The following is a 27262-nucleotide window of genomic DNA, read 5'->3' as shown; positions in this document are numbered from 1 at the left end:
AAAGAGTGATTCGAAGGGTCAAGGAAATACACATCTGGGATTCTGTTGTGCCACTCACCTTGTCAGGAAGAATTAATCAGATCTGGCATAATTGCTGTTTTATGGTTTATTATCAGGGACCAATGTTTCTTGAGCAGTGAATGTATATTATTACAATAGTAGTGTTACAGTGTTAACATTTGAGAGTAGTTTTTTATTTATTACATTTTTTTTACCTTTTCAGTTAGTTGCAATGCATACCTACCACCATTAAATGTGTTTTTCCTTTTTTTATTGTAATGTAAAATTTTATATTTTGTATAATGAAATTATTTAAATAAAATGTCCCTGAAAATAATTTCACAGACACAATGAAAGTTCACAATGAAAAGTATTTTTATAATAACTCATGAAAAAAATCTTCTTTGTTATATCACACAATGTATCAAATGTAAATATACGCAAGTAGTAAAAGAATATGCATATCATATACATTACAGAAGATTTCATACAAAAAGTATTCACCTTGGTATGTACATTTATCTAATAGCAAGTACAATATATTTATTGTTATAATTTGTGATGTATCTAATATGTTATCAAAGATCTACTACAAAATATGCTACATACTACTCAACTACATAAAGTATATATTTACTATGAATGTAAAAATAAATCTTAGGTTCATACTATAATATGAACAGAATCTGTCCATTCATACCACTGAAAGATACACATCCAGATAAACGTTATAACAGTACTTTCATTGATGTTATGAAGGCATCATCTCGCCAGATCATCTGTATTATGAAATCTGATTGTGTGTCAGTCACAAAGTCACACCAGTGTAGACCAGTCTCTGCAGTCTGACCTTGTACCTGCCAGTAGTACTTATGGGTCTCTTTAAGTTTGGCTAGTCCTCTTTGAATTTTCATAAATGGAACCTGAGCAATGTTTTCAGCAGAGGTGCTTTTTACCTCCACTAGTCCAAACGAATGTTTCAGATGGATCATGCACTCGTCCGTCTGGCCAAATTTAAAATTACAGCCAAACTGAAAACCAAGCACAGGTAGTGGGGGGAAATTAAGATCAGGAACACCTGCAGCTATACGGGGACACTGGAATGAAAGTGGACTACCAAGAGGTACAACTCTACTTTTGACATGCCCTCAAGTATTTGCGGCAGCAAAGGCTTGGGATTAATCTGACGTAGTTTTGCACCAGAAGCCAAGACATCAGCATCTGGAAGGGGACCTAAAGAAATGAACACAAATGATGAGTCATGAAGACATTAAGCTATAGCTGTGCGCACACACACACACACAAACAGAGTTGTGAATTACCTGTGTAAGCCTTTTAATTGGGTAGACTTGGTTCCATTCTTCCCAACTGATTCTGGTTTCAGGACACAAAGTTCACTCGCTGCCTCTGGATGAACTCCCTTAATATAAAATGAATACAGTAATAGTTAAAGATTGTTTACTGATCTTGGGTGGTTTTCATTTATATATTTGTTACTTAATCTGCACTCTTGTTCATTATTAGTATATGATGTTTAAATGTTTACATATACTTTCTTTGAGTTAATAGTTTTCTTACCAATGCAGAAAAAAGAAAAATACAAGCCTGTGCTCTTGGACGATGCCATCTCTGTGGCTCACTTGATTTTATTCATCTTCTTAGATGTGTTTCACTGCAAGATAAAAGCATTAGATGCTGTAAACATTTTTTTTCCATTTGTATAAGGATATTGTATAACATCAGTGAAGAAGTACATTATCGATTAAACTTAACGGTAACACTTCCTATGAAGCCCGTATTTAAAACAAATTATAAGAGAATTCTTATGGCATTATGATGAATGCATAATGTATTAGAAAAAAAACTTTGTAATATGTCATATCATCTCATGAGTAATCATAACAACAGTTTTAATGTGTTATAATGTTTACTTATTTGTGGTTATAGCATTTAAGATTATGATTTATAATACGCAATGAATATAATGCATCCACTTAACTTACAATAGAATCTTTCCCTTAGATATAATACAAGTCTCATATCTTGGCATTGTTGTTTTGTTACTTTACTCAAAGCAGGCAAATACCACTATACATAATTACAACAATAATAATGAAAATAAAAATATTATTTTTCCTTAAACAACCAACATATCAAATATCTGATTAGATGAATGTGTAATATGGCACTTTTGATTTTAACAATATTTATTGTAATATCAATAAGATAGTAAGATACTGTATATATTTTAAATAAATAATGTCACGATATAAGACTTATAAACCATTATAAAGTTAAATAAGTATAAGTTTTATACGTATAATTGTTATAATTATTTATGAGATGAAACAACAGTTTTTCTATATTTAATGCATTGTGGTTTTATTATAGTAAAAGTGTAGTAACATTGTTTTTTTAGTGTAATGATTAACGTACCATTTGTATAACCACAGTTTTACTACAAACACCATGGTTAAACTATGGTGAGTAGCAAAACCATGGTTAATCTGTGGATACCATGATTTAACTATATCGACCATGTGTTTTATTTATTTATTTATTTATTTATTTATTTATTTATTTGTGGTTTTTGATAGTAAAATCATGTTTTTTTTCGTAAGGGTAATTTTACTACTTGGCCAAAATAAAAGCTGGCTAGTTGCAATATGGCTAACTAACTTCTTAAACGTGCACACAAGACTCTCGAAAAGCATGTTCTCTTCCCTATATAACTTAATTAGTGTAACATTTGAATAAAATATAAAATATCAGACGCTGCTTACCTCCTTTTGCCATCAATCAACCATTACTACTTCCTGTGAACGGCGTGCGTGTGACGTCACATGGGGCGGGGCAACGCGATTCTCCATCTGAGTCCTTTTCGTTTGATGACTTTTTGTCTGAGTCCGTTTTGTCTGATGACACTTTGTCCGAGTCCGTTTTGTCTGATGACTTTTTATCTGAGTCTGTTTCGTCTGATGTTAACGTTAATTGTATGACACCTGACGTCGTTTTTCCTGAGACCTGAAGCTTTTCAGTCAGAGACGCGATGCCGTTTTGTCCGATGACTGAAGCCTTTTAGTCTGAGGCATGACGCCTTTTCATTTGATGACTGAGGTCTGAGGATGTCCTAAAATGTACACCGTACTCTAGCCATGTCCTCTATTTCTTCACTGTCACTTTCCCTTCTCTGAGTTTCCTCCATTCTTTTTTTTTTCCTCAACCTTTGAAGCTGATAGAGGCAGATTACATGGTATTGCTAATTTTAAATATTGAAAATATCACATCACTTCAAAATAAGAAATATTACTTCAACTAGTACGAGTTTGTACTTTTTATATATGTTTTCCCTGAAATAATATAGCTGTAATCAGCAGCCATTTGCTGTTTGTTTACTGTTTTAGGGGTGCATCGTGGAGTAGGGCCATCCTCTTTTTGACCACAGGACGATGTACAAAGATTGTGCGACTAGCATCTGGTCTCAGCCTACTCCTGAATTTTTTGGTTATGACAAATTGGTTTGCCTCAACTTTTTTTTTTTTTTTTTTTTTTTGGTCTACCCACATACAGTACATATCACATGGTGATGCACAGTTATAGGTAACACTAATGACTCCCTCCAATCATCGTAAATCATTTTCCATGTAAAAAAGTTAAGTATACATTGATATATATATATAAGAATTTAAGTATAATTATCTAACTATTTTTTTTTGTTGTTGTAATTTTTATATATTTAAATTGCTCCTGCTGACTTGAGCCAACCATTATTTTCTCCTCCATGTCAGAGGGGAAGCCATACATTTGCACACCTTTCTCTGACCGAGTGGAGAATCCCCATGCAGTACAGCAAACCATGGTGAAGACTATGCAAGGACAACATGAAAAAAGGACACATACAGAATGCTTGGCATGCTATAACATTTATTAGAAATGTATTCATGAATTGCTGTAAATAGTTAATTGCATTTATTTGAATAAAAATACAAAGGAAAAAGTATTCTTGTAATAAATAATTGCAATTTAAAATAACAGTTTTCTATTTTAAAATGTAATATACTCCTGTGATGCCAAGCTGAATTTTCAGCATCATTACTTTTGAATGGCAGTGAACATGTTTATATACATGCTTAAGTTGTTTTAAACCTGAATATATTGTGTACATGAATAAGTATTGTAAGAATTATACTAGATATAATAAATAATTATATTACTATATGTAATTGCAAGAATTATAAACAGTAAGCTTAATTTTACATTTATTTAACATGGTAAATACTGCTGCTAACAGTTAATTGACCCATAGTGCGGTGCGATCTGAAAATCCCCTGTTACCAGCGTGTCTCTGTACTACCTGAAAGTCATCAATATGAGATTACCATGAGATCAGTGAAAAAAAAGAACTATGTAACGTAAAAAGTACATACTCATGCTGCATAAATATGTGTTGTATAAATATATAAAATAAATGCATTTATTGACTCGCGTGGCCGCCAACGCGCTTCCTAGAACTATTTGAAGTCGACACGAATCACGTGACAACCAAACATTTCAAACTTCCGTTGTCACAACTCTCTATATGGCTCTGGTTTAAACAAAGGAAATGCGACCGTGTTCAGGAAACCGTCATAACGAGTTAATTTCAACAACAATACATCATATGGTGGTAAATTGGCTAGTTATGTCATTGTATGGGAAATACATTCCCGGACAGTAGACGGGCCATTACTGTGTATGGTCACAAAAGCTTATCATTTGCATGTGTTTTTAAGCCTCGCCAATTTAAACTTTCAAAGGAGTTTAAAGCATTCAAACACAAGACTTGGAAAAACTTGAATGAGTACTCGCGCTGTGTTCTGTGCGCATGCAGAGAGCCACGTCTTTCAGACCGCAACACTGAAACGAGCTCTCCTTCACCTAAACAAACAAATACAAATGACAGTTTAAACATGCAACAGTAAAAGGCCAGTTCAGCACCCACACATGGTGTTCTGTGTGCTCGGGGCACATTTGCCTGTTCTGTCTCTTGTACTGACAAATACATACACAATTATGTCAAAAAACTGTTGGTTATGTCATAAGTGAAAGTAAACAGTGGAGAAAGAGGTGGAATGAGTATCATTATAATGGATGCATTGTCTCTTATAGTGACCGCACCTAATTTAGCTACTAGCTGCTGTAATGTTAATCCAGGAAAATGAAAGAAAGAAAATCCCTCACTGCTCTTGACTAAATTACTTCGTAGTTTTAACAAGAATTAATCCACAGTCAAACCAAAAATGTATCACACACCAGACATGATTTTTAAAGGGATTGTTCAGTCTCAAATTAAATTTGGATAAGTTTTAGCTTACCTCAAGGGCATCCAAGATGTAGGTTTTTTTGTTTCCGCAGTATTTCCCATTTTGATATTTTTAGGTCAAACCGTTCTTGTCTGTGACTCATATAATGGAGGTCTATGGTCACACATCTCAAAGAGCATTTAACCCATCCAAAGTGCACACACATAGTAGTGAACCCACACACCGTGAACCCACACCTAGAGCAGTGGGCAGCCATTTATGCTGTGGTGCCCAGGGAACAGTTAGGTGCTATAGGTGGTATTGCTGGCCCGAGACTTGAACCCACAAACTTAGAGTTAGGATGTGGATGGCGTCATGCGTGCTTTCTTTCTTCTTCCTGAAGTCCACAATTTGCTCCTTTGTCTTGCTGTTGTTAAAGGTTTAGTTCACCGAAAAATGAAAATTATGTCATTAATGATTCACCCTTATCGTTCCAAACCTGTAAGACCTCCGTTCATCCTCGGAACACAGTTTAAGATATTTTAGATTCAGTCCGAGAGCTTTCTGTCCCTCCATTGAAAATGTAATTTTACTATTTGGCTGAACTAACCCTTTAAGAATAGGCCTACAATAAATTAGAAATATATGAAATACAGACTATAAATGCGTTTTGAGACCTCACAATTCTAATTTATGCAATTTGTCATAAAGGGCACTTAGAGTGACCTTTTAGACAGCCTAGAGTGTCTGTACGGTGTGCACATATTTACGCCTAGTTTACTTTTTATAAATCCTGATATGTTTGTGGAAAATTGCATATGCACATTTCCATGCCCATTTTGTGCTTGTGCAAAGTTTGAAGATATCTACATGTCAACATTTAGTTATAATCGCCACCAGCTGGCAGCTGGAACTTCGGCACATAAAAATGACGTTGACATATTCCAATTATATTTACCAATTTATATTTCCCACTGCTTGCTGTCTTCCTAAAGCCAACGGGTGTTAGGGCCCTTTCATCGCTGCTTGCAACTTTAAATATTTTATATATATTTTTAAATGGACCTAGTAAAAAAACAAATAAAAAATACAATAAAAAAAGTTTTGTTGTTGCTACTAACCATGCCTGAAATTACTCCTTATTCCTTTTGTAATTCACTTTGATAATGTACAGTTGTTCAGGACAAATTCTAAGCAGTTTCAGATAACAATTTCAGTTGGTGAATTTGGAATATAATAGAAAAATAGCCTATACTTATACAAATATCAGTAACAAATTCTGTTAGTTGGGTTGAGTGAATTGAAAACACTCCATCCTTTCACAAAAATACAGAAACCGACCGGACTGTTACAATTGATACCAGCTTAAAATATTTCAAGTTGGCATCCTCATGTGAACAGCTGCTAACTTTAACCCAATATCATATACGCAAGAGGCTTATCATGTCTTACCAGGTGTTTGACCACAGCATATTTCCTTTTTTTTTTTTTTTTTTGAAAACAAAACCTTACAAAAACCAGGAAATTATATATGAACAAACCCATGGGTGAAAATAATTCAGATTCATATATTTGCAATTAAATTTAAAGAATAGAATTTAATAACACACTTTCTTTATTGGCCTATAAAGTTAAAAGTGTAACTTTATTTTGCAAGTATGTTTGCTCTGTGAAGGAGGAAACCAAGATGCCTCACTTCTCTCTGTAATTTCTCCTGTTTTGTCAGAGAAGTGGTGACATTAGTGTAATCATGTCATTGCCCGACCTAGAGCAGACCGATTTCTCAACAGACTTTTATGTACAACTGTAAGTAAACTTTTTTTTCAGAAGGAACTTTATTTTCATGTGTGAAGCAATATCAACACACAATAATTTGCCTTTTACATTTTTTTTTTTATGTAGGAAGAAAATAACATGGGTCAGATTTTTTAAATAAGCTAATGCCATAGTTCTCATGCCGTGGCTGTGATTATAAAGACCAGTGATGGTTAGAGGGTTTGGTGAGCGAGATCTAAAAACTCACTGGTGTGGTCCTTGAGGGATCAAAGCCTCTGGTTGAGGAGAACGAGGTGGACTTCTGAACATTTGCGTAGTGCTCCCAGAGCTATTGATGGATCCCACTCAATACTTCAACAATGTTTCTCTACCCAGCAGGCCTTTCTTAAAGAGAGATGTCAGAAGATGTTTGCGAGATTCTCTTCCGAATAAAGGCACACAGGATATAGTTTATTGCAAAGTGAGAGAAAGCCTTTGCCTGTGTGACGTACAAGGCCACGTCTATGCTATCAGGGTGTCTATGAACTCTAGCCAGCTGACGATAAAAGCCAACACGACAGACAGGATGACCCACATGGCCTTATGTTTCTGGCTGTTGCGTGTGCAGCAAAGATCTCAGAACAGATATTACATTTGAATAACACATAATTTTCATTGCAGTCGATGCAGTTTGGTTTTAGAAAGTACCATTCAACAGAAACCGCGAAGTGTCTTTTGTAAAATATTAAAGGAAAATTAGATAAAGTTGGTGTGGTGGGAGTTGTTTCTCTAGGTTTATAAGGAAAGCATTTGACACAGTAAATCATGAGATTTTAATTAAAAAGTTGTTTAATTCTAATTTCTCAACAAGAATAATTGAATGGATAAAATCATATTTAATGAATAGACAACAGTGTGTTCAAGTAGACAAAATCTCACAATCACTTATAAATTCAGTTGGTGTACCTCAAGGATCAATATTAGGTCCTCTGTTATTCAGTTTTATATTAATGATTTGCCTGATGTTTGTGCACCTGCTGTTAATTGCCAGATGTGTGCTGATGATACAATAATAAACTTGAATGCTAAAACTAAAAAAACAAGTTTGCAGATTAATTATTAGCAGAAATTTTAAGATTACAAATTGTTTAAAAAATTGTTTACGTCTTAATGTTAGCAAAACTGTATGTATGCTTTTTTCAAAGTCTGCAAATAGACCCGGATAGATCCAGATCCAGATGTGACAGTTGAAGGTAAAGGGTTATCAGTTAACTAGGTTTAATACTTGATTCACAACTTACATGTTAAAAAAAGTTTAAAAAGTTGGGAATAAAATTAAATTAAATTTGGCAAATTTTATATATATAAGAAATAATTTCACCACTGAGGCCTCAAAGTTATACATTAATGCTATGATTCTTTCACATATGAATTACTGCTCTCCAGTTGGACACAGACAGGTGGGACTATTTTGCAATCAATAGAAAGACTCTATAAGCAGACTCTGAAAATATTGGATAACAGGTCTAATTCATATCATCATTGTGAAATGTTAACTAAATGTGGGGTTTTAAGTTGGGAAAATATGATTAAATTTGCAGATATTTTACTCTTAAATTCTAATTATTTTACTAGAGCCACTACTAGAAGGGACTGCATTATACCACATAGAAGAAGTTCTTTTGGGCAATCAGTATTTTCTTATAGAGCTATACATACTTGGAATACTTTACCCATAGAATTAATAAATATTGTGACATGTGTCCCGAGCTCTCGTCAGCGTCACCCTGGCGCCTGGCCTGTAGAAGTCGGGATCATCAGGGATCTGCCAGTCCCGGTTCTCCTCGGGAAAGATTGGCTGGGATTTGACCGCCTACTCGCCACCACCAGCCAGCCTGTCAGCCCTGCCGGGAACCGCCAAAAGTGGAAGACAGCAAAGAAGCCCCGACAGTGCCCCGTGCTGGTGTTGCCCAGTGGTGATGAGTCACCCTCTCATCACCCTAATCTTTACTTTGACCTCTTCCAGCAGGTGACTGGGGCTGGGGCCTTCGCCAGAAGGCAGCATGAGGATGACCACATGAAACACTGCTGGGCCCAGGTGAGGACCGCCGACAGGAAAGAGCTCCAGCCGGCTCCCCATCCAACTCCTCACTTCATTGTGAAATACGGCCTGCTTTACTGTGCCACCTGCCCCACCTTAACTGTCCCACCTGCATCCACGCACCATTCTCCCCAGCCCGCTGATACCGCTGCCCATCATCTAGGTGCCCTTTGAGCGAATCGGGAAGACCTGGAAGCCAAAGTCTGCCCGGGGTCATGAACACATCCTGGTCATCCTGGATTACACCACTCGCTACCCTGAGGCCATCCCCCTCCGTAAGGCCACCGCAAAAGCCATCGCCCAGGAGCTGTTCCTGCTGAGTAGTCAGGTCTGCCTACCCACTCAGATACTGACTGACCAAGGCACCCCGTTTATGTCCCGGATGATGGCTGATTTCTGCAAGTTCCTGAAGGTCAAACAGCTCCGCACCACCGTGTACCACCCTCAAACGGATGGCTTGGTCGAGCGGTTCAATCAAACGCTAAAACAGATGTCACATCGAGTGGCTGCCAAGGACAAGCGGGACTGGGACAAGATGTTGCCCTATGTACTCTTCGGAATCCGAGAGGTACCTCAAACATCCCCCGGCTTTACCTTATTTGAGATCCTCTTTGGCCGACAGTCCCACGGCCTGCTTGACGTAGCCAGAGAGGCCTGGGAACAACAGTCATCCACCGAACCACGGTGGAACACGTACAGGAGATGTGGGAGGGGATCGACAGGGTCATGCCCATCATCCGGGAAAACCTCGCCAAGGCCTAACAAGCTCAGTAACGACACTACAATAGGGCGGCACAGTCACGGGAGTTCCAGCCAGGAGATCACATTATGGCCCAAGTCCCCACGGCTGCCTGCAAATTCCTGGCCAGCTTACAAGGTCCCTATACCATCACGGAAAGGATCGGCCCCCGTCACCTATCGAGTCCGGCAGCCTGAAAGAAGGAGATAAGACCAGCTATTGAGAGTGAGGAGTCACGTGCCGATTTGGGTTGATTTGGGAGGGGTTTGAGCCGATAGGCCCTGATGGCAGGATACGCTATCGGTTGCCAGGAGCAATGCCTTCAGAACTTCACAGAGGCGCCGCTAAACATTTCAGAGCGCTTTCATTTTTGCGCATTTATTTTGTCGGCGGAACAGATCGAGAAGGATCTACGAATACGAGAAAGAAAAGGAAGAAAGTAAAGCAATGCAAAAGCATAAGGCGAAAGAAAAGGGACCTTACAGGAACAAGCTCACACCAAGCGCAAAACAGCGGTGTTTGGAGAAGCTCTCAGGCATCCAAAATATCGACCCATACGAGCTCCCTGCAGCGGCACAGAGACCTGAACCATTTACCTCCATGCACATATATGGATATTGGAAATTATATTTTTTATGATGTAAGTCACCTCGCATTCACGGTGTTAATAGCTTTAATCTAACCAGGACATTTACATCTAGCAATCACATATTTAACTACCCTAGCTAACCCAGAACTGGTTTGTCCACTTTGCAGCCCCCAACACAAAAACCTGGTACAGTATGTGTCACTGGGCTAAAATCAAATCATAACTAAACATACACAGCTTTAGCTTACATCAAAACATGTTGGAAACGTTCGTATACATTGAACATCTCGTTACAATCTAGTGTTTACGAAACAGTTGCAGTTAATTACTTTGCATATAGAATGCACTTCTTGACCAAAATGACAATGTAATTACAATACGCTAAAATGCATGTGAACAAACTTACTTTGGTCAGTACAACACTGTTTTCGTCACCTGCTGAAGATGGACCCAGCCACAGCAGAAAGCCTCGTAACTTTCCAAAGACTTGTGGCTTTTAAACTCCTGTATTGTGTAGTAACTTAAACCAAAAACAATATAATTCCCAATGTCCATATGTGTGCATGAGGTAAATGGTCCAGGTCTCTGTGCTGCTGCAGGGAGCTCGTATGGGTCGATATTTTGGATGCTTGAGCGCTTCTCCAAATACCGCTGTTTTGCGCTTGGTGTAACCTAAAAAAAAACTGTATTCCATTGTTCCTATGTTTTCCATATGTATCGTGAGAGGTACTGGAGCAGTTTTTAACGCAGCAGTAACTTCCAGGCATGGTAAAACAGTGCAGAATTGCGAGAACCTCCTCTACTACCAAGTTAACAACACATGTAAACAATCCTGTTTCGCCACCGGTATTCTGCCAACATGGCGGAGATTGTGATATTGAGGGAGGGGCTTTGTGCTATGACGACAACTTCTCATTCTCAATATCAGAACTAGAAGCATTGGCCTTCAAGTGGGCGGTCCTGGAGCTCCGGTATTACCTCCTCGGCCACCAGTTCATCCTAATCACCAACCACGCCCCTCTAAGATGTATGGCACGAGCCAAGGACACAAATGCCAGGGTGACTCGGTGGTTCTTCGTGCTCCAGGACTTCCACTTCACCGTACAACACCGAGCGGGGACGGCCAACCCGAACGCAGACGGTCTTTCAAGGATATGGGCAGGGATGAAAATTAGCCTGAATGACTAATTCTGGCACACTTACATAGTAGACCTGTTTACTCATGTTAATTAATGTGTATTGTCCCTTTAAAAAATAAATAAATACAAATATAAAAAATAAATAAATACAATTACAAAGTGTGCACCACAGCAGAACATCATGACAGCTAATGGCAGGAAGAATTATGTTATAGGGACATTCTGATAGAAAAAAATACAATATCCAAAATCCTTGTCGTTATGGGGAGATATTTAAGTTCCCATGAGGAACCAAGCTTATAAATCATACAGAATTACATTTTTATTTTTTAATCTAAAAATGCAGACAGTTTCCTGTATGGAGTAGTTTTAGGGGATAGAAAATAGCTTGTACAGCAGAAAAAAAAACATTCTTGTTGGATGTTCTCATAAAACATGGAAACCCAGTGTGTGTGTGTGTGTGCTTTTGTTTTTGTGACATATCAGGACACAACTGTATGACACAGGTATTACAAGGAGAGGGTGACTTATGAGGACATAACCCATGTCCCCATTTTTTAAAACGCTTATAAATCATACAGAATGAGTTTTTTTTTTTTTGAGAAATTAAAAATGCACAAAGTTTACTGTTAGGGTTAGGTGTAGTTGTGTGAAGGGCGATAGAATATACAGTTTGTACATTATAAAAACCATTACGCCTATGGGATATCCCCACTTTTCACAAAAACGATGTGTGCGTGTGTGTGTGTGTGTGTGTGTGTGTGTGTATATATATATATATATATTTATATATGTATGAAATTTGAAAACATGACTTAAGAAAGATGGCAGCATCACATTCTTACATGGAGATCAATTGGAATTTTCCATGTAATGCAGCAATAGTTACTAAAGTCTAACCATCTTCTTTTAGTCTATTTTTGACTTACAGTGGAAAACAAAGAGAGAAAAACCACATCCTGGACCCTTCTTGGAAAATAACAACACAAAGACATGCTTGCATCAGGGCGGAAATTGATTATTAGCTAAAATATTTCATTTTCCACTGATTCTTTAAATAATATCTAAATTCTTATCCCTCTTTTAGTCATATTTATGTATTAATATTGGAAATAACCACCAGTGTGCTTTAATTCACACACACAGAAATATGTAAATTGATAATAGGTTAAACTGAGGTTAACACAGATTATGAGGATAAACCAGAGATTATGGGATGGACACAGCATAATAAGACTTAAAGAAGAGTTTATGCAAAAATACAGAAGTGGAATGTATTGTTTCAAAAGCACCTTTTCCTGTTTCCATTTCTCAAGACTTTAACTGTGCAAACCAGACGGATGAATGACGTGCCACATAGACAGGTGCAATTTTATCTTGATTAACACTTAACACACAAAATGGCCATTCAAATTAATAATCATATTACAAAAATCGATATATCTAGAAGATAAAACATAATACCTCTTTTGCAGTTTACTCATATTTTGCATATCTGTTTGTACGTGCAGTAAGTTGAAATGTTTTTTAAGGCTGTGCTCTTTGAAGGAGGAAAACAGGTTTCTTCACTTCTCTCTGTTTTGTTTTGGAAAGGAAGTGGTGACAATAATGAAATCAAGTCATTGCCTGACCTAGAGCTAGCAGACTGATTACCCAAACAGAGTTTAATTTGCAAGTGTGAGATGCATATTTTTCCTTAAGCAACTTTATTTACACATTTGAAGCCAAAATGTAATTTGCTTTTTTTACATTATTTTAGAATAAGAACACAAATAGCAAGTCCTGAAACAAGCAACTAATAAAACATTTCAAATGTTTGTGGTGAAAAAACATTCTTGATTAGAAAATTCATCATGGCATCACAGGAATGAATTGCATTGCTAAACACTAACTTTGATCAAATAAAAGCAGCCTCGGTGAGTATAAGACATTTTACCAATCCCAAAATTAAAAAATAATAAAATAGAAAAATGCAAAATGGAAAATCTCTACTTTCCCCTTTTACTAATATCCAACAAATTCTGAAACCTCTGCAGAGTGTTTTTCACAGATCATTTTGATATGGACACAGCGTTCAAAGCACAAGCTTGCCTTGAAGCCTCTAACCACAGAAAAAAAAAATCTTTTAAAGATGTATATCATAAGTGAAAAAAGCTACAGAAGGTCAAAGATACACAAACACACTATTATCTATACTTTTACATCTATACAGGGGCATAGCCACCTTTTCAGAAGTGAGAGGGACAGAAATGGTGTGTGTATATATATATATGAAACACAATATACATTTTTTGTCATTTCTATATAACCTATCAGTCAACAGTTTTTGAAAGGTAAGAGTTTTAATGCTGTATAAAGAAGTCTCTTCTGCTTTTCAAGCCTGCATTTATCTGATCTAAAGTAAAATGAATGCAGTAATGTTGTGAAATATTTGTACTATTTAAAAAAACTGCTTTCTATTTGAATATATTTTAAAATGTAATTTGTTTATGTGATGCGCAGCTGTATTGTACTCTATGTGTACTCCAGTCTTCAGTGTCACATCCTTCAGAAATCATTCTAATATGCTGATTTGATGCTCAAGAAACCTTTTATTATCATTATTATTATTATTATTATTATTATCAATATTAAAACAGTTTTTTTGGGATTCTTTGATGAATAGAAAGATCCAAAGATCAGCATTTATCTGAAATAAAAAAAGCTTTTGTAACATTATACACTATAACATTCAAAAGCTTAGAGTCAGTATAATTTGTATTTTTTTGGAATGGAAATTATAGAAATTAACACTTTTATTTAGCAAGGATGCTTTAAATTGTTCAAAAGTGATGTTAAAGACATCTATAATGTAACAAAGCATTTCTATTTCAGATAAATGCTTTTTTCAGAACGTTCCATTCATCAGAGAAACCTGAAAAAAATCTACTCCGCTGTTTTTAACATAATATTAATAAATGTTTTTTGAGCAGCAAATCAGGATCAGAAATATTTCTGAAGGATCGCGTGACTGGAGTAATGTGCGAAATATAGCTTTGCAATTTAATTGTTTTTTATTTTTAAATATATTTAAATAGAAAACAGTTATTTTAAATAGCCTAGTAAATTTTTTTTCTAAATTTTACTGTTTTGCTGTACTTTGGATCAAATAGATGCTGGCTTGGTGAACAGAAGAAACTTCTTTTAACTGGCTTAGAAATCTATAACTGTTGAACAATATCAAATAATAATGACTTGTTTATATACTACAAACACTTTTTTATCACATAACAAGGCAGGATAGTTTCTATACTGTAATAAATGCTATGCCAATTAACACTGCATTGTTCATATACTTTATTTATTACCTGCTGGAGATGACTTGAAAAGCACAAATAAACTATATATTGTCACAATCGTATGTTTAATGTTTTTCATGTTTCCATGTTTTCATACAGTGATAGCTGGACACTTTTGAATTTCCTCGTATTACTTTTTGCTCGAGAGCGCCCCCTCTAGTTTTGAGTATGATGACATGAGTGTTTAGCTTGTCCCCCGCGTAATCCACAGCCCGGCATCTATAGTTTATATGGAAGCAAGTTAAAGCTCATTTAAACATGACAATTCTGTCATTACTGACTCAACCTCAAAACTGTATTTTTAAGACAGGGATGAGATAGTAACGAGATAACAGTTCTGGCTAAACTATTTCTTTTACAGTAGCATAAAGAGGAAGAAAATGTATAATTTGGAAGTTAAAAGAGGACAACAGTTTACTACATAGTCACAGACATTTGTCTAGTGCTTCCAGAGCTATAAACAGATCCCACTCGATATTTCGACATTGTGTCTCTCCCCAACAGGCCTTTCTTAAAGAGAGACGTCAGAAGCTGGTTGCGGAATTTCTTTCCAATGAAGGCATACAAAATAGGGTTTATTGCACAGTGGGTAAAAGCCATTGCCTGTGTGACGTATAAGGCCACGTCTATGCTGTCCCTCAGCTCACACGTTTCCATCACCTGGCTGCCTCGCATCAGGCTGTCTGTGAACTCTAGGATATTATAGGGCAGCCAACAAATGATAAAAGCCAAGACGACAGACAGGATGACCCGCATGGCCTTCTGCTTCTGGCTGTTGCGTGTGCGGCAGAGAGTGCACATGGTGAAACCGTAGCAGAATACCATGACGGCTAATGGCAGGAAAAATCCCAAAGTGTGGTGGAGAATCCGCAAACCTATTCTCCAGCTATCCATGTTTTCTGCGGTCAAATTGTCATGGCATACATAAACATCCGAATTTACAGTGATAAAGGATTCTCGATTCACCACAATGGGCAACGACAACAAAAAGGCACATAGCCACACCAGTGCGCACACTATGGCAACCAGATGGCGTTTTTGGGCGAGAAATTGGGTTGCTTTCACGATGGCCAGGTAACGATCAATGCTAATGCATGCTAGCAGGAAGACGCAGCAGTAAAATGTGGCTTCCTGCAAGCCTGAAATCAGTTTGCACATAAATGTGCCGAACATCCAGTAGCCGGCGTGAAGGTCAGCAGCTGTGAATGGGAGAGTTAGGGCAAAGCACATGTCAGCGATGGCCAGGTGCATCAGGTAAACATCAGTAGATGTCCTGCGGTTCTCCATGCAGCACACCACGAAGATCACCACCAAGTTGCCCGGCAAGCTCAGACAGAAGACTATGACGTAAACTAAGACCAAAGCCAAGCTGTTCATATTCCGTAGGTTTTCTGGGCAGGGAGGTACTAAATCTGGGTAAATGAAATCTGTAGTAGTCTCCATGTTTAAGATGTTTCCCTGCCAACTAAAGTGGGAAAACTTTATTAGAACCAGCATATTTAGATATAAATCATTATAAATCATTATAAATCATCACAAATTTGGACATTCGGTACAATATGTGATTTATGAAATAAATATACTTAAATATTTTGTGTTATTTTATAGTTTTAATGAAACTCTTAACTGCCTTTTGTAGAGCTGCTTATTACTAAATTAAGCTTGTTATCCACTGTAAAAAAAAAAAAAAAAAAACGGTTTCAACTTTAAAAAGTGTTCATGCTGCCTTAAATTTTTTATGTTTAGTCAAAATTAAATGTTAAAGTTGCGCTTAGTGAAAACTTGGATGTTTGTGTTGAATAAACTAAAATTTTAAGGCAGCATTAACAATACATTTTTAGTGCAAACAACCATTTTCTAAGGTTAATTTAACTTTGTGCTATTAAACTGAACAACAATCAACTTACTTAGTTTTTTTTTGCAACATTCACACTGTTAAAACTGACCTACTCTGAGCTCTATAAAGACACTTGTCTTTTTAAAGCTGCTTTACATCTGAAAAGATATATGTTTTATAGTTGAATATGTGCAACATAAGTTATTTTCTTGTTCATTGCTGTGAATCTGCTTTGAAACTATCTGTATTGTAAACATAAAAGAACTAAATTACTTATTCTAAAAGTGCAAAAATAATAATACAGAAATGTGTTGAAATGTCTTCAGTTTTGACTGGTCTTAAATCCATAAATCAAAAAGTATACTTAATTTAGTAAAATATTTCACATTAAGTCATACTGGCTTATCCATCAATCTTTAATTAAAAGATTGTAAATGATACAAAACAAAAATAGTATTATCTTACCGTTTTCTGTGATTTTACTGATTAATAGCGCTCAGGATTTAGTCAATTGCTTGATACTGACTGATAATTTTCTGAGAGTGACTGGTTGCTAACAACTGATTATTACAAGGCTACCCGTCCCTTTCCTTCCTGTGTGAATAATCAGAAAGTGAGGTGTAGAGCAAAGATATCATCAGCACCTAGGTTTCACAAGAGAGTAAACCGAAAACAACTGTAAACTTATTCAGGCATGGTGTCGGGGGAGGGTGGGGTGGATATTGGGGGTGACTATCCTGCCCCCTCACTCAAGATAAATGTGAAAATAGAATTTAATAATGAATAGCTTTGATCAGCTACCCCAACCCCATTTGCTTCATCTTCATCATGGCGGTGTGTGTGCACAATATCCGCTCACTTTAGCGGATGGCCTGGTGCGGGTAAGACTGGCTTTGGTCAATGCAAGATCAGCTGCAAATAAGACTTTTAACCTCAATGACTTCTTCATTTTGCGTTCTCTGTTACAAAAACCTGGTTTACTGCCAGGGATATGAGTCAGTTTCAGATGTACATTTTTAATTCCCCGGACTTTTTTTTTATAATATCTTTGAACTAATCCTTTGGTGATTGCATTGATTTATCGACCCCCAAAACCTCACAAAGACTTTCTTGCTAATTTTTCGGTGTTTTTAAGTGGTGTTATTCCTAATTTTGTTTTTAATTCTTGGAGACTTTAATGTTCATGTGTGCTGGCCTTGGACTTCATTAGGCTTATAGACTCATTTGATCTAGTTAAACTGGTGAAAAATCCCACTCATTCACATGGTCATACACCGTGGCTTTTCAGTGCTGGACAATGAATTAGGTGATTACAGTTTCTTAGATCATAACCCTATTTAATTTACTGTGACTTTATCATCTCCTGTTGTTAAATCATATGCAGAAGAGCTTATACATTGTTTTAATGATGTATTCACTGATTTTTAAGACTTAAATATCTTCTGCAGCTTAAAAAATCCAAACCTAAATCTGTAATCTGTTAAATGATGCTACACGTGCTCTTACTATGCGTTCACACCGCCAGCGTCGAGAGCATCAAAGTGGCCGGAAGTCATTCATTTTCAATGTAAGCCGGCATGTAGCAGCGGCGAGGAGCGGCGCGGCATGACTAGGCCGTTGAGAGCATCGAGGAGAGTTGAAATCAGGGCAACTTTATGGTAATGAGATATGACGCGGTGGGGCAGCAATCAATCGGAACGTAGAAGTCCACCACTTGAGAGGATAGAGAACGCAACTCCGACTACATTAGTTCCCAAGCAAATAGGGCTTGGGCGCTGCATTGCATTCTGGAAAGTGGCGGACATGTTGATGGCCTCGCAAATGTAAACATACAGCAAGTCAAATGAGAAGAATCAGAGTTGGGAGAAAGAAAAAGATGTTAAAATCGTGAAAGTTTGTGGAATTTACTGGGATATGCTAAATAGGGATGCCCTGGACCGGTATGTGGACAAAATTAATAGTTTGGATCTAGGGCTAGGACAATGCATCGAGGTCATCGATGACGTCGACGCAAAAAATATGTTGACACAAAATATGCGCATCGATTCGTCGTCCTGTTTTTATTTCTCTAAAAAACGTTTGCAAAACGTTTACCTTATGTGCGCTGAATATACGCGATGGCCGGATCAACATTCTGTCCAACGTTATATAACCAATCCAGGAGTTTTTCTGCATTGATCTTTTAATGTGCCAGCTGTCAAAGCCTTATTTGATCAGTGAGTGATGTAGAATAGAATGACCGCTGCGCCCGACAGGGCGCGTACGAGAGAGAGCCCCGGCTGCGCGCGAGCACTCACAGTCTTCAAACAACACGAGCGCTTATTGCTTTCTCTCTCCCTTGTGCATATTAATCAAAATCATTAGACACGATAGAAAAAGGGCGAAACACCAAAGTTTCATGTGGAGCATTCAGAGATTTTTTTTCTCCATGACAGGCTGCTGGCTCCCACTGTTAATTTTTTTTTTTTTTTTGGAAAAGCACTCTCTGTATTAGCTTAAAGCCCTCAAGTTCACATTGGTTACTGTATTCTTTCAATTGCTCTAAACAAGTATTTTGGGTGACCTTTTTTATTGAATGCTAGACATCAAGTTGTTGTTATTTTCATCTGAAAGAAGAACTTTTTTCAGTAAGCTAGGCCCTATGTGTTCAGTAAGCTTGTTTCAGTAAGCTGTGTGTTTTCAAGGCTTCAAGGTTTTATTGAATGCTATCTCTATACAAGTGCAAAGTAATGCATTCTTAGTCAGTCTTTTATTTTGTAATTTTAAGAGCAATAAACATATTACAATTGGTTAAGGAATTCATGTTTTTTTCATTCAGATATGTAAATCAACATGTATAAATTGTTAGTAGTCAATTAATGGGGAGATAATCGAAACCGAATCGGTCTGGAAAAATTAATCGTTAGATTAATCGATGCATCGAAAAAAATAATCACTAGATTAATCGTTTAAAAAATAATTGTTTATCCCAGCCCTATTTGGATCCATATGAAATTCCCAACAAAGAGTGGAGCAACGACGACAACTTGTGTAGGCACTTTTGCATTACAGATATCTTCGGCTATCTTGTTTGTTTTGTCAGTGCCTACACTTCAGAACAGGTCCGAAGCTACAAGTCATTGGAGTGTCATGTGCAGTTCACAAATGGATGGGCTCAGGAGCTGCAGATGATAAATCCGGCAAACAGTGGGAATGTAATTTGTAATTTGTAATCCGGACAAAGGTAAGCTGCGCTCCACCTAACGTTAGCTATTAGTTTAGCAACCATTACATGTACTTTTAAGTATTTGTTTCAAAAGTGAAGCTGTCAAACCCTCCCGTTTTTTTCCCGGGGTTCTCACATATTTGAGCTCTTTTCCAGCTGTATTCCCATTTTAGTATTTTCCTGTAAAATATCCTGTTAGCCCTTCCATCGGACCTGTCAGTCTCTGTACTGTTGTCCTGTTGCTCCCCCCTTGCCCTTCCAGTGAAACAGATGTTTTCAAGTATCGTTTTGCTTACTTGAAAACAACCTTAGTGTGATGTTGTTTTTATTTAAAGATAACAGCGTGGTTGTTATGAGAGCACGATTTCACGCCAATCTGTAAGGAAAGTCATGTTAGATCTAGCTTCACAACTCGCTTAGTTAATGCAACAGTTTTGTAGTACAAATTTTTGCTGTCAGCAGAGGGATAGCAACAAAAAGATGAATGTTGAAATGTTCCCGTATTTTGGATGAGTAACGCGGAAAATTTCCCTTATTTTCATTGTTGACTTAAGCTCCCATCGCGGTTGCAACCTCTCTCCATACTATCGTATAAATGTGGATGAATACGTATACGATCACAGAATTTTTCCTCTTCGCCCGCCATTGTATTTAAACCTTCTTCTTCTGTAAACACAATATACTTAAATTAATGTACAATACTTGCAATGTCACCCCCACCGACAACGCATAGTATTGCGTGCATCGGCGCGTCGTGTATCAAAAACTAGGACGACACATTTGGCTACGCACCGACGCATAATGGCGGCCGAAGCGTAACGATGCGTAGCCTCGGGATGCGTATGCGTACAGATGCGTTGAAACAATCTTCAACTATGAAACAAATCTTTCTTCGGCGTCGTGAGCAGAGCGGCCAGATCAATTTTCTTACGCTCTCGATGGTGACGGTGTGAACACACAGTTAAACTTGCAAAAGAGTTGTAAGAAGGTGGAAGAAAGATAAGCTCCAGATATTAAAAGAGTTATAAGAAGGTGGAAGAAAGATAAGCTCCAGATATTGTATGAAATCTTAAGGTCTTATTTATCTCAATATCAGAAAGCCATAAGATAAGCCAAGTCCCTGTATTTAGCTGAGATCATTGATAAGAATGTTCATAGACCAAGAATGCTCTTCAATACTATAATGCAGTTGTGAATCCACCTGTTTGTAATTACTTTTTTGAAACCACTGATATGTGTGAGAGTTTTTGACTTGTTTTTATTTTAGAGAAGATAAGAGATAATTAAGTAGAATATCAGGCCTGCTACTTATGATCCCGATGTTCATTAAAGTACCAGTGTTACTTTTAGCTAGTACAGATCTGTTTTCTTCTTTAATTTTCTACAATTTCAGTTGTTTTCATTTCTGAGCAATGGAAGGTCGACTATAACCAGTGCATATGTGGAAAGTCTGCAAGAAAAATCATGGCATAAAGATCCACAAAGCAAGAATGAAGTGTTTGGGTGGAGGAGAAACAGCACAACGCACAGTTGTCCAACCTGGTGAGACACAGGAGGGCCAGGCCCGGAGTCACCCCACAGCGCCTGGAAATTCCATGTGTTGCAAACCAATCCATCCACTATTAAGTTCAACAGGAGATGGATCAAATGGCCAGCAGCTAGCATGAGTTCACTGTGAGTGCAATTTGATAAAGATGTCAACCAGATTTTGGAGACAACAGTAAAGGCTGACGGAAAGCTGCAATCCATGACAACCATTATTGCCAGTATGGGAGCCAAACAGTTTGGAGAAGAGGAGAAAAGTACAAGAACACCTTACTCCAAGAATTATAGAGAAGTTAGATTTCATAACATCAGGCAGGAGACGAGAGCGCTGAGGTCCCAGTTTCAGGACGCAGGAAAGAGTAAGCACACTGGCTTAGCTCAGCTGATGTGTATCCTGCGAAAGAAGATCAGGGTCCTACACTGAGCAGAGGGGCATCGAAAGGGCTCAAAGATGTGCTGCTACTATAGCTGATCCCCTTAAGTTCACTAAGGAGTTGCTGTGACTGAAGCACACTGGAAAGCTGGTCTGTTCAGAGGAAGAAATTGATCAGTATCTGAGTAATACATACAGTGATCCAAAGAGAAAAAAGAGGAGTTGGGACAGTGTGACATCTTAATAGATCCTCCTGGACCAGAGTCACAGTTTGACTTGTCAGAGCTGTAGTCGAAGGACGTCAGAGAGGTCAGAGAGACAAGAAAAGGCAAGAAAAGGTTCTGCACCAGGACCAAGTAACACCTCATACAAAGTGTACAAAACTGCCCCAAACTCCTTTTTCGTCTGTGGAAGATTCTGCCAGTTTTCTGGATAAGGGGAAGAATCTCAGAGTCACCTTATTTATAAAGCGCTTTAAACAAAATACATTGCGTCAAAGCATCTGAACAACATTCATTAGGAAAACAGTGTGTCAATAATGCAAAATGACAGTTAAAGGCAGTTCATCATTGAATTCAGTGATGTCATCTCTGTTCAGTTTAAATAGTGTCTGTGCATTTATTTTCAATTAAGTCAACGATATCCCTATAGATTAAGTGACCCCAACTAAGCAAGCCAGAGGCGACAGCGGCAAGGAACCGAAACTCCATCGGTGACAGAATGGAGAAATCCATTCCACCATCTGATCCACCATCTGGTCTGGATACGTACTGGATCCGGGTGACTGCAGTGACCCTCTGATCTGGATACAGACTGGATCTGGTGGATACGATGACCTCAGAATAAGAGGTAAACAGACTAATATTAGCGTAGATGCAATTCTTCTAATGATGTAGCAAGTACGGTGTTATGAGAAGTGTTTCCGGTTCCGGTTTACCTAATTAATGCAGCCTAAAAATCCTTTAACGGATTTGGATATTAAATGCCTATTAGTATGTTATGTGTTAACCAGGTTAAAGAGATGGGTCTTTAATCTAGATTTAAACTGCAAGAGTGTGTCTGCCTCCTGAACAATGTTAGGTAGGTTATTCCAGAGTTTAGGCGCCAAATAGGAAAAGGATCTGCCACCCACAGTTGATTTTGATATTCTAGGTATTATCAAATTGCCTGAGTTTTGAGAACGCAGTGGACGTGGAGGATTATAATGTAACAAGAGCTCATTCAAATACTGAGGTGATAAACCATTCAGGGCTTTATAAGTCATAAGCAATATTTAAAAATTTATACAATGTTTGATAGGGAGCCAGTGCAGTGTTGAAAGGAGCGGGCTAATATGGTCATACTTCCTGGTTCTAGTAAGAACTCTAGCTGCTGTATTTTGGACTAGCTGTAGTTTGTTAATTAAGTGTGCAGAACAACCAGCCAATAAAGCATTACAATAATCTAACCTCGAGGTCATAAATGCATGGATAAACATTTCTGCATTTGACATTGAGAGCATAGGCCGTAATTTAAATATATTTTTGAAATGGAAAAATGCTAGAAATGTGGCTTTCTAAGGAAAGATTGCGATCAAATAGCACACCTAGGTTCCTAACTGATGACGAAGAATTGACAGAGCAGCCATCAAGTCTTAGACACTGTTCTAGGTTATTACATGCAGAGTTTTTAGGTCCTATAATTAACACCTCTGTTTTTTCAGAATTTAGCAGTAAGAAATTACTCGTCATCCAGTTTTTTATATCGACTATGCATTCCATTCGTTTTTCAAATTGGTCTCCAACCAGATATGCACCTATTTGACAGAGAACCCATATATATCAATACGTCAGTACAAAAGTGTGGAGTTGCAGGTATACCAGGCTGCTTGGATCCTACTGATGTAGTGACACAGCTGATTAGGGAGGCCAGAGAGAATAAGGGCAACTTATCGTTCTGATGACTAGATCTGGCAAATGCGTATATGTTTCCGTTCCTCATAAGCTGGTGCAGCATACACTAACCAGGTACCATATCCCCAGCAGAACTACAGACCTCATCAATGACCATTACAGCAATTTCAGGATGAGGGTCTCTTCAGGATCAGCGACATCAAGCTGGCACAAGGTTGAGATTGGGATCATTACCCATATGCATTTCAAACCTGCCAAATCAAGATAATCGGTACTGAACAAAGTGAAGGTGGAAGATAAACTAAGATAACACATAGGCAGCTATCCCAACTGTTTCAGAAAAGCCAGCCAAGGGTCTAGACAAGGTGTTCGACAGTTCTTTGAGAGACATAAGATCGATCCATTCCACCCTGTTCTCACATACCATTAAATTATCTGTTAAATGCAATGAGTGTGTGTTACAGTTTACCCAATAATATTTTGACAGCCTGGGATTCCAGTTTACAGAAAACACAGCAGTCATGGAATGAATTCATATTTAATTATATCCTACCCACTTATTATTAGATTATTTAAATCTCCTGTTTAAAAATAAGAATATATAGACGCACCAGAGTTTAAATGGTTTTCTGTCTTTCATTTTATCTCTCAAAATGATGGATACCATTAAAATGTGGAGTTTAGAAGCAATAGGTTAATGCAACCTTTTATTAACAGTACATGAGGTAAACTTGGTTTGTGTTTTTAAGTTTATAATTATAAATAATATATATTTTAAGCCACATGCCAAATTGCCTGTTGCTGCAATAATAATGACTCATTTCAGTAATAAATACAATGTTTGAAAGAGGTCAATACATATTTAAATTGTGAATTTTGAATCTATTTCTTCTTGTAAACTCAGAGATGTGGATTCAGACCACACGACCTAAACACATGAACAGGCATGTTTTTTCTTCCTGGGATACTTTGTGAAATGAATTTTTTTTTTTTTTTTTGGATGTTAACAAATTAGGATATGCTGACTTCTATTTGGAGTAGTTTTTTTTTTTTCATGTAAAATTAAATTTAACTCAACTGCCATTTACAAACACTCTAACCTGACTGGTGTGTTGGTTCGTGATAAGAGGAAAGTTGTTTATGCTAGCAAAGATTTCAAATCGTGTGCAGAGTTCAAAAGGGGCCCCTTTAACACAACTTAAAGTAATAAAATAGGACAAAACACAATATACTTTTTTATATATATATATATATATATATATATATATATATATATATATATATATATAGAGAGAGAGAGAGAGAGAGAGAGAGAGAGAGAGAGAGAGAGAGAGAGAGAGAGAGAGATTTTATTTCAGTTCACCCCCTCAGAAACCTTCATAAAATCCTAAAAAGTCTTGGGAATTTGTTATAAAATAACAATAATTATACATTTTAGCTATGCCAAGCTCTAACATCAGAAACTTGAGTGAAACTAATTTTTTTTTAAATCGAACTGAAGACTGATGTAAATTCTTAAAAGGACAATCCAATGAAGAATATTACACTTATTAACGTTTTAGAAACCTGAAATATAATTATTTCAGTTAAAGTTTTTTTGCTATTGTTTGCTGTGTTGTTGTGTTCAAGAATCAACAAATGACAAACTTGGGTATTTCTGGGTACCAATTAATTTAATTAACTAATTAACTAATTCTGTGATTCAAATATTAAATTTGACTTTCAGGCTCCTGCTTTTAAAAACTGAAATGAACTCAAATCTGCCCATGAAATAAAAACTCTTCTGTAACATAGAAAGCTATATTTAAAATGGACTAAAAATAAAGTGTGATTAAAAGTAGATGTCACATTTGTCAACCACACTTGTGAGAAATTATCAGTCAACAGTACTGATCATTTTATTAAAGAGATGTACAGAGTATCCATAACATTTTTACATTTTAACTTCTAAATAAGCATGAAAATAAAACAGTACATCCATTATAAGTCCTGGAGAGGTTTTTCTGTCATTACACCATAAACACTTCATGAGTACAATTATATAATATTCCTTAGAACACCCTGAATGAAATGAAGAGTAGCTTTGACTATTTATAGAACTTTTTATAAAGGAAATATATAAAAAGCATTTAGAAAAACCTGATCTTTACTTTGTTTGCTGTACATCATAGTGCATATTTAAAACATGCACATAATCGCTTTAAATTAAAACCTTTTGCTTACTGACCACATACAGACCAGCTGTATTCTTGCTAACTTCAACCACAGACTTCTACCTAAACCAGTAGCTAAGCGTTCCACAATAACATGTGTTTGCTTAATAGTATTAACTTGTACCCTATAAGTACTAACGATATCGAGGCATCTCAGACAAATTGGGTCCATCCTTCAGTATAAGTCTGCAGTTTCTCATTTCTTATTTCTTATTTATGTTTTCTCATGCCATCCACAAAGTAAAAATGGCAAGTTTGATCACTTTGAAAAAACGATCATTAATGTCCATAATGCAGAAGTTACATGAAAATCAAGTTACATTTACAATTGTTCGGCTAATTTTTGTCATTTTAATAGGAATCCATCGGAAATTTGTATGATGGCGAAAGATGTCCCCACATAGTTTTCGCAAGACCTGACAAACAGAAAGCTGCTTGGTTTGAAAGTGACTTAAATACACACTGAGCTGTGTGTCACACAATGCTACACAGACAATGGACCTTTTTGCCTGTAAAATTTCATGGAAATTTAGCTATATTACTTTTTTTAGGGTTAGGGGTTTTGTTGAAATCGCTAACTTATCCCTTATGAGCAATAGTAAAAGGGATACTTTAAACCTCTAGAAGCTAAAGCAAGCAATAGAGTACTGCACATATGAATTTTTGTAGGCCAGAAACTGAAAACGAGTTAGAATTTTAATACATTTTAGGTCTGTAATAAGGAGTCATATGGTGATATTTAAAATGTTCCTTTCTCTTTGGAGGGTTACAAGCTTTTGGTGCATAGAGAAGATCTGTAAAATTGCAAAGACTAAAGTCTCAAATCCAAAAAGATGTTCTTTATAAAAGCTAAGAAATCACCACGCCTACCTAAAACGGCTCGTTCTAAACTCTCTGCTCTAGTTTTGAGCGGAGTAGAGTAGCGATTGTTTAAAAATTTATTTGATAATTATATCCCCACTGGATGCCACAAAGGCCTCATTTCTAATGGGTTTTACTGGTTTTGTCTCGTCTTGCCAGGAGACGGCCTCACAGTATATATAGGAGTAACATTTCTGTCACACGCTTGAGGTATTCAGCCAATCACAATAAATTGGACAGCTGGCCAATCACAGCACACCTCGATGAAATTGACAAGTTTCAGAAAGGTGGGACACAGAGGAGCAACAATAATGTACAGAATTTGGAAAATAACGTTTTTTTAACCTTAACCCGCATAAACACATTTCATTACACCAAATACACAACAAAATG

The 27262-nt window shown here is 37.0% G+C and overlaps 1 protein-coding gene and 1 long non-coding RNA gene across 2 annotated transcripts; both read right to left on the bottom strand.

Moving 5' to 3' along the window:
* Positions 1 to 468: 468 nt before the first annotated feature.
* On the bottom strand, positions 469 to 3305 carry LOC127964611 (uncharacterized). Its single transcript, XR_008155080.1, has 4 exons — positions 2784 to 3305; positions 1579 to 1672; positions 1323 to 1420; positions 469 to 1233 (listed from the first exon to the last, which is right to left on the bottom strand). It is a non-coding gene; the product is annotated as an uncharacterized LOC127964611 (long non-coding RNA).
* A 9105-nt stretch (positions 3306 to 12410) lies between these two features.
* On the bottom strand, positions 12411 to 18460 carry LOC127964603 (C-X-C chemokine receptor type 2). The gene is made up of 2 exons (XM_052564864.1): positions 17246 to 18460; positions 12411 to 16408 (listed from the first exon to the last, which is right to left on the bottom strand). The coding sequence occupies exon 2, from the start codon at positions 16384 to 16386 to the stop codon at positions 15361 to 15363; it is 1026 nt and encodes a 341-aa protein (XP_052420824.1). The 5' UTR covers positions 16387 to 16408; positions 17246 to 18460; the 3' UTR covers positions 12411 to 15360.
* Positions 18461 to 27262: the final 8802 nt, after the last annotated feature.

The sequence above is a fragment of the Carassius gibelio genome, chromosome B9 (assembly GCF_023724105.1).
Source record: "Carassius gibelio isolate Cgi1373 ecotype wild population from Czech Republic chromosome B9, carGib1.2-hapl.c, whole genome shotgun sequence".
In the NCBI taxonomy this organism is placed as follows: Eukaryota; Metazoa; Chordata; class Actinopteri; order Cypriniformes; family Cyprinidae; genus Carassius; species Carassius gibelio.
This window is presented reverse-complemented; position numbering and strand designations above follow the sequence as displayed.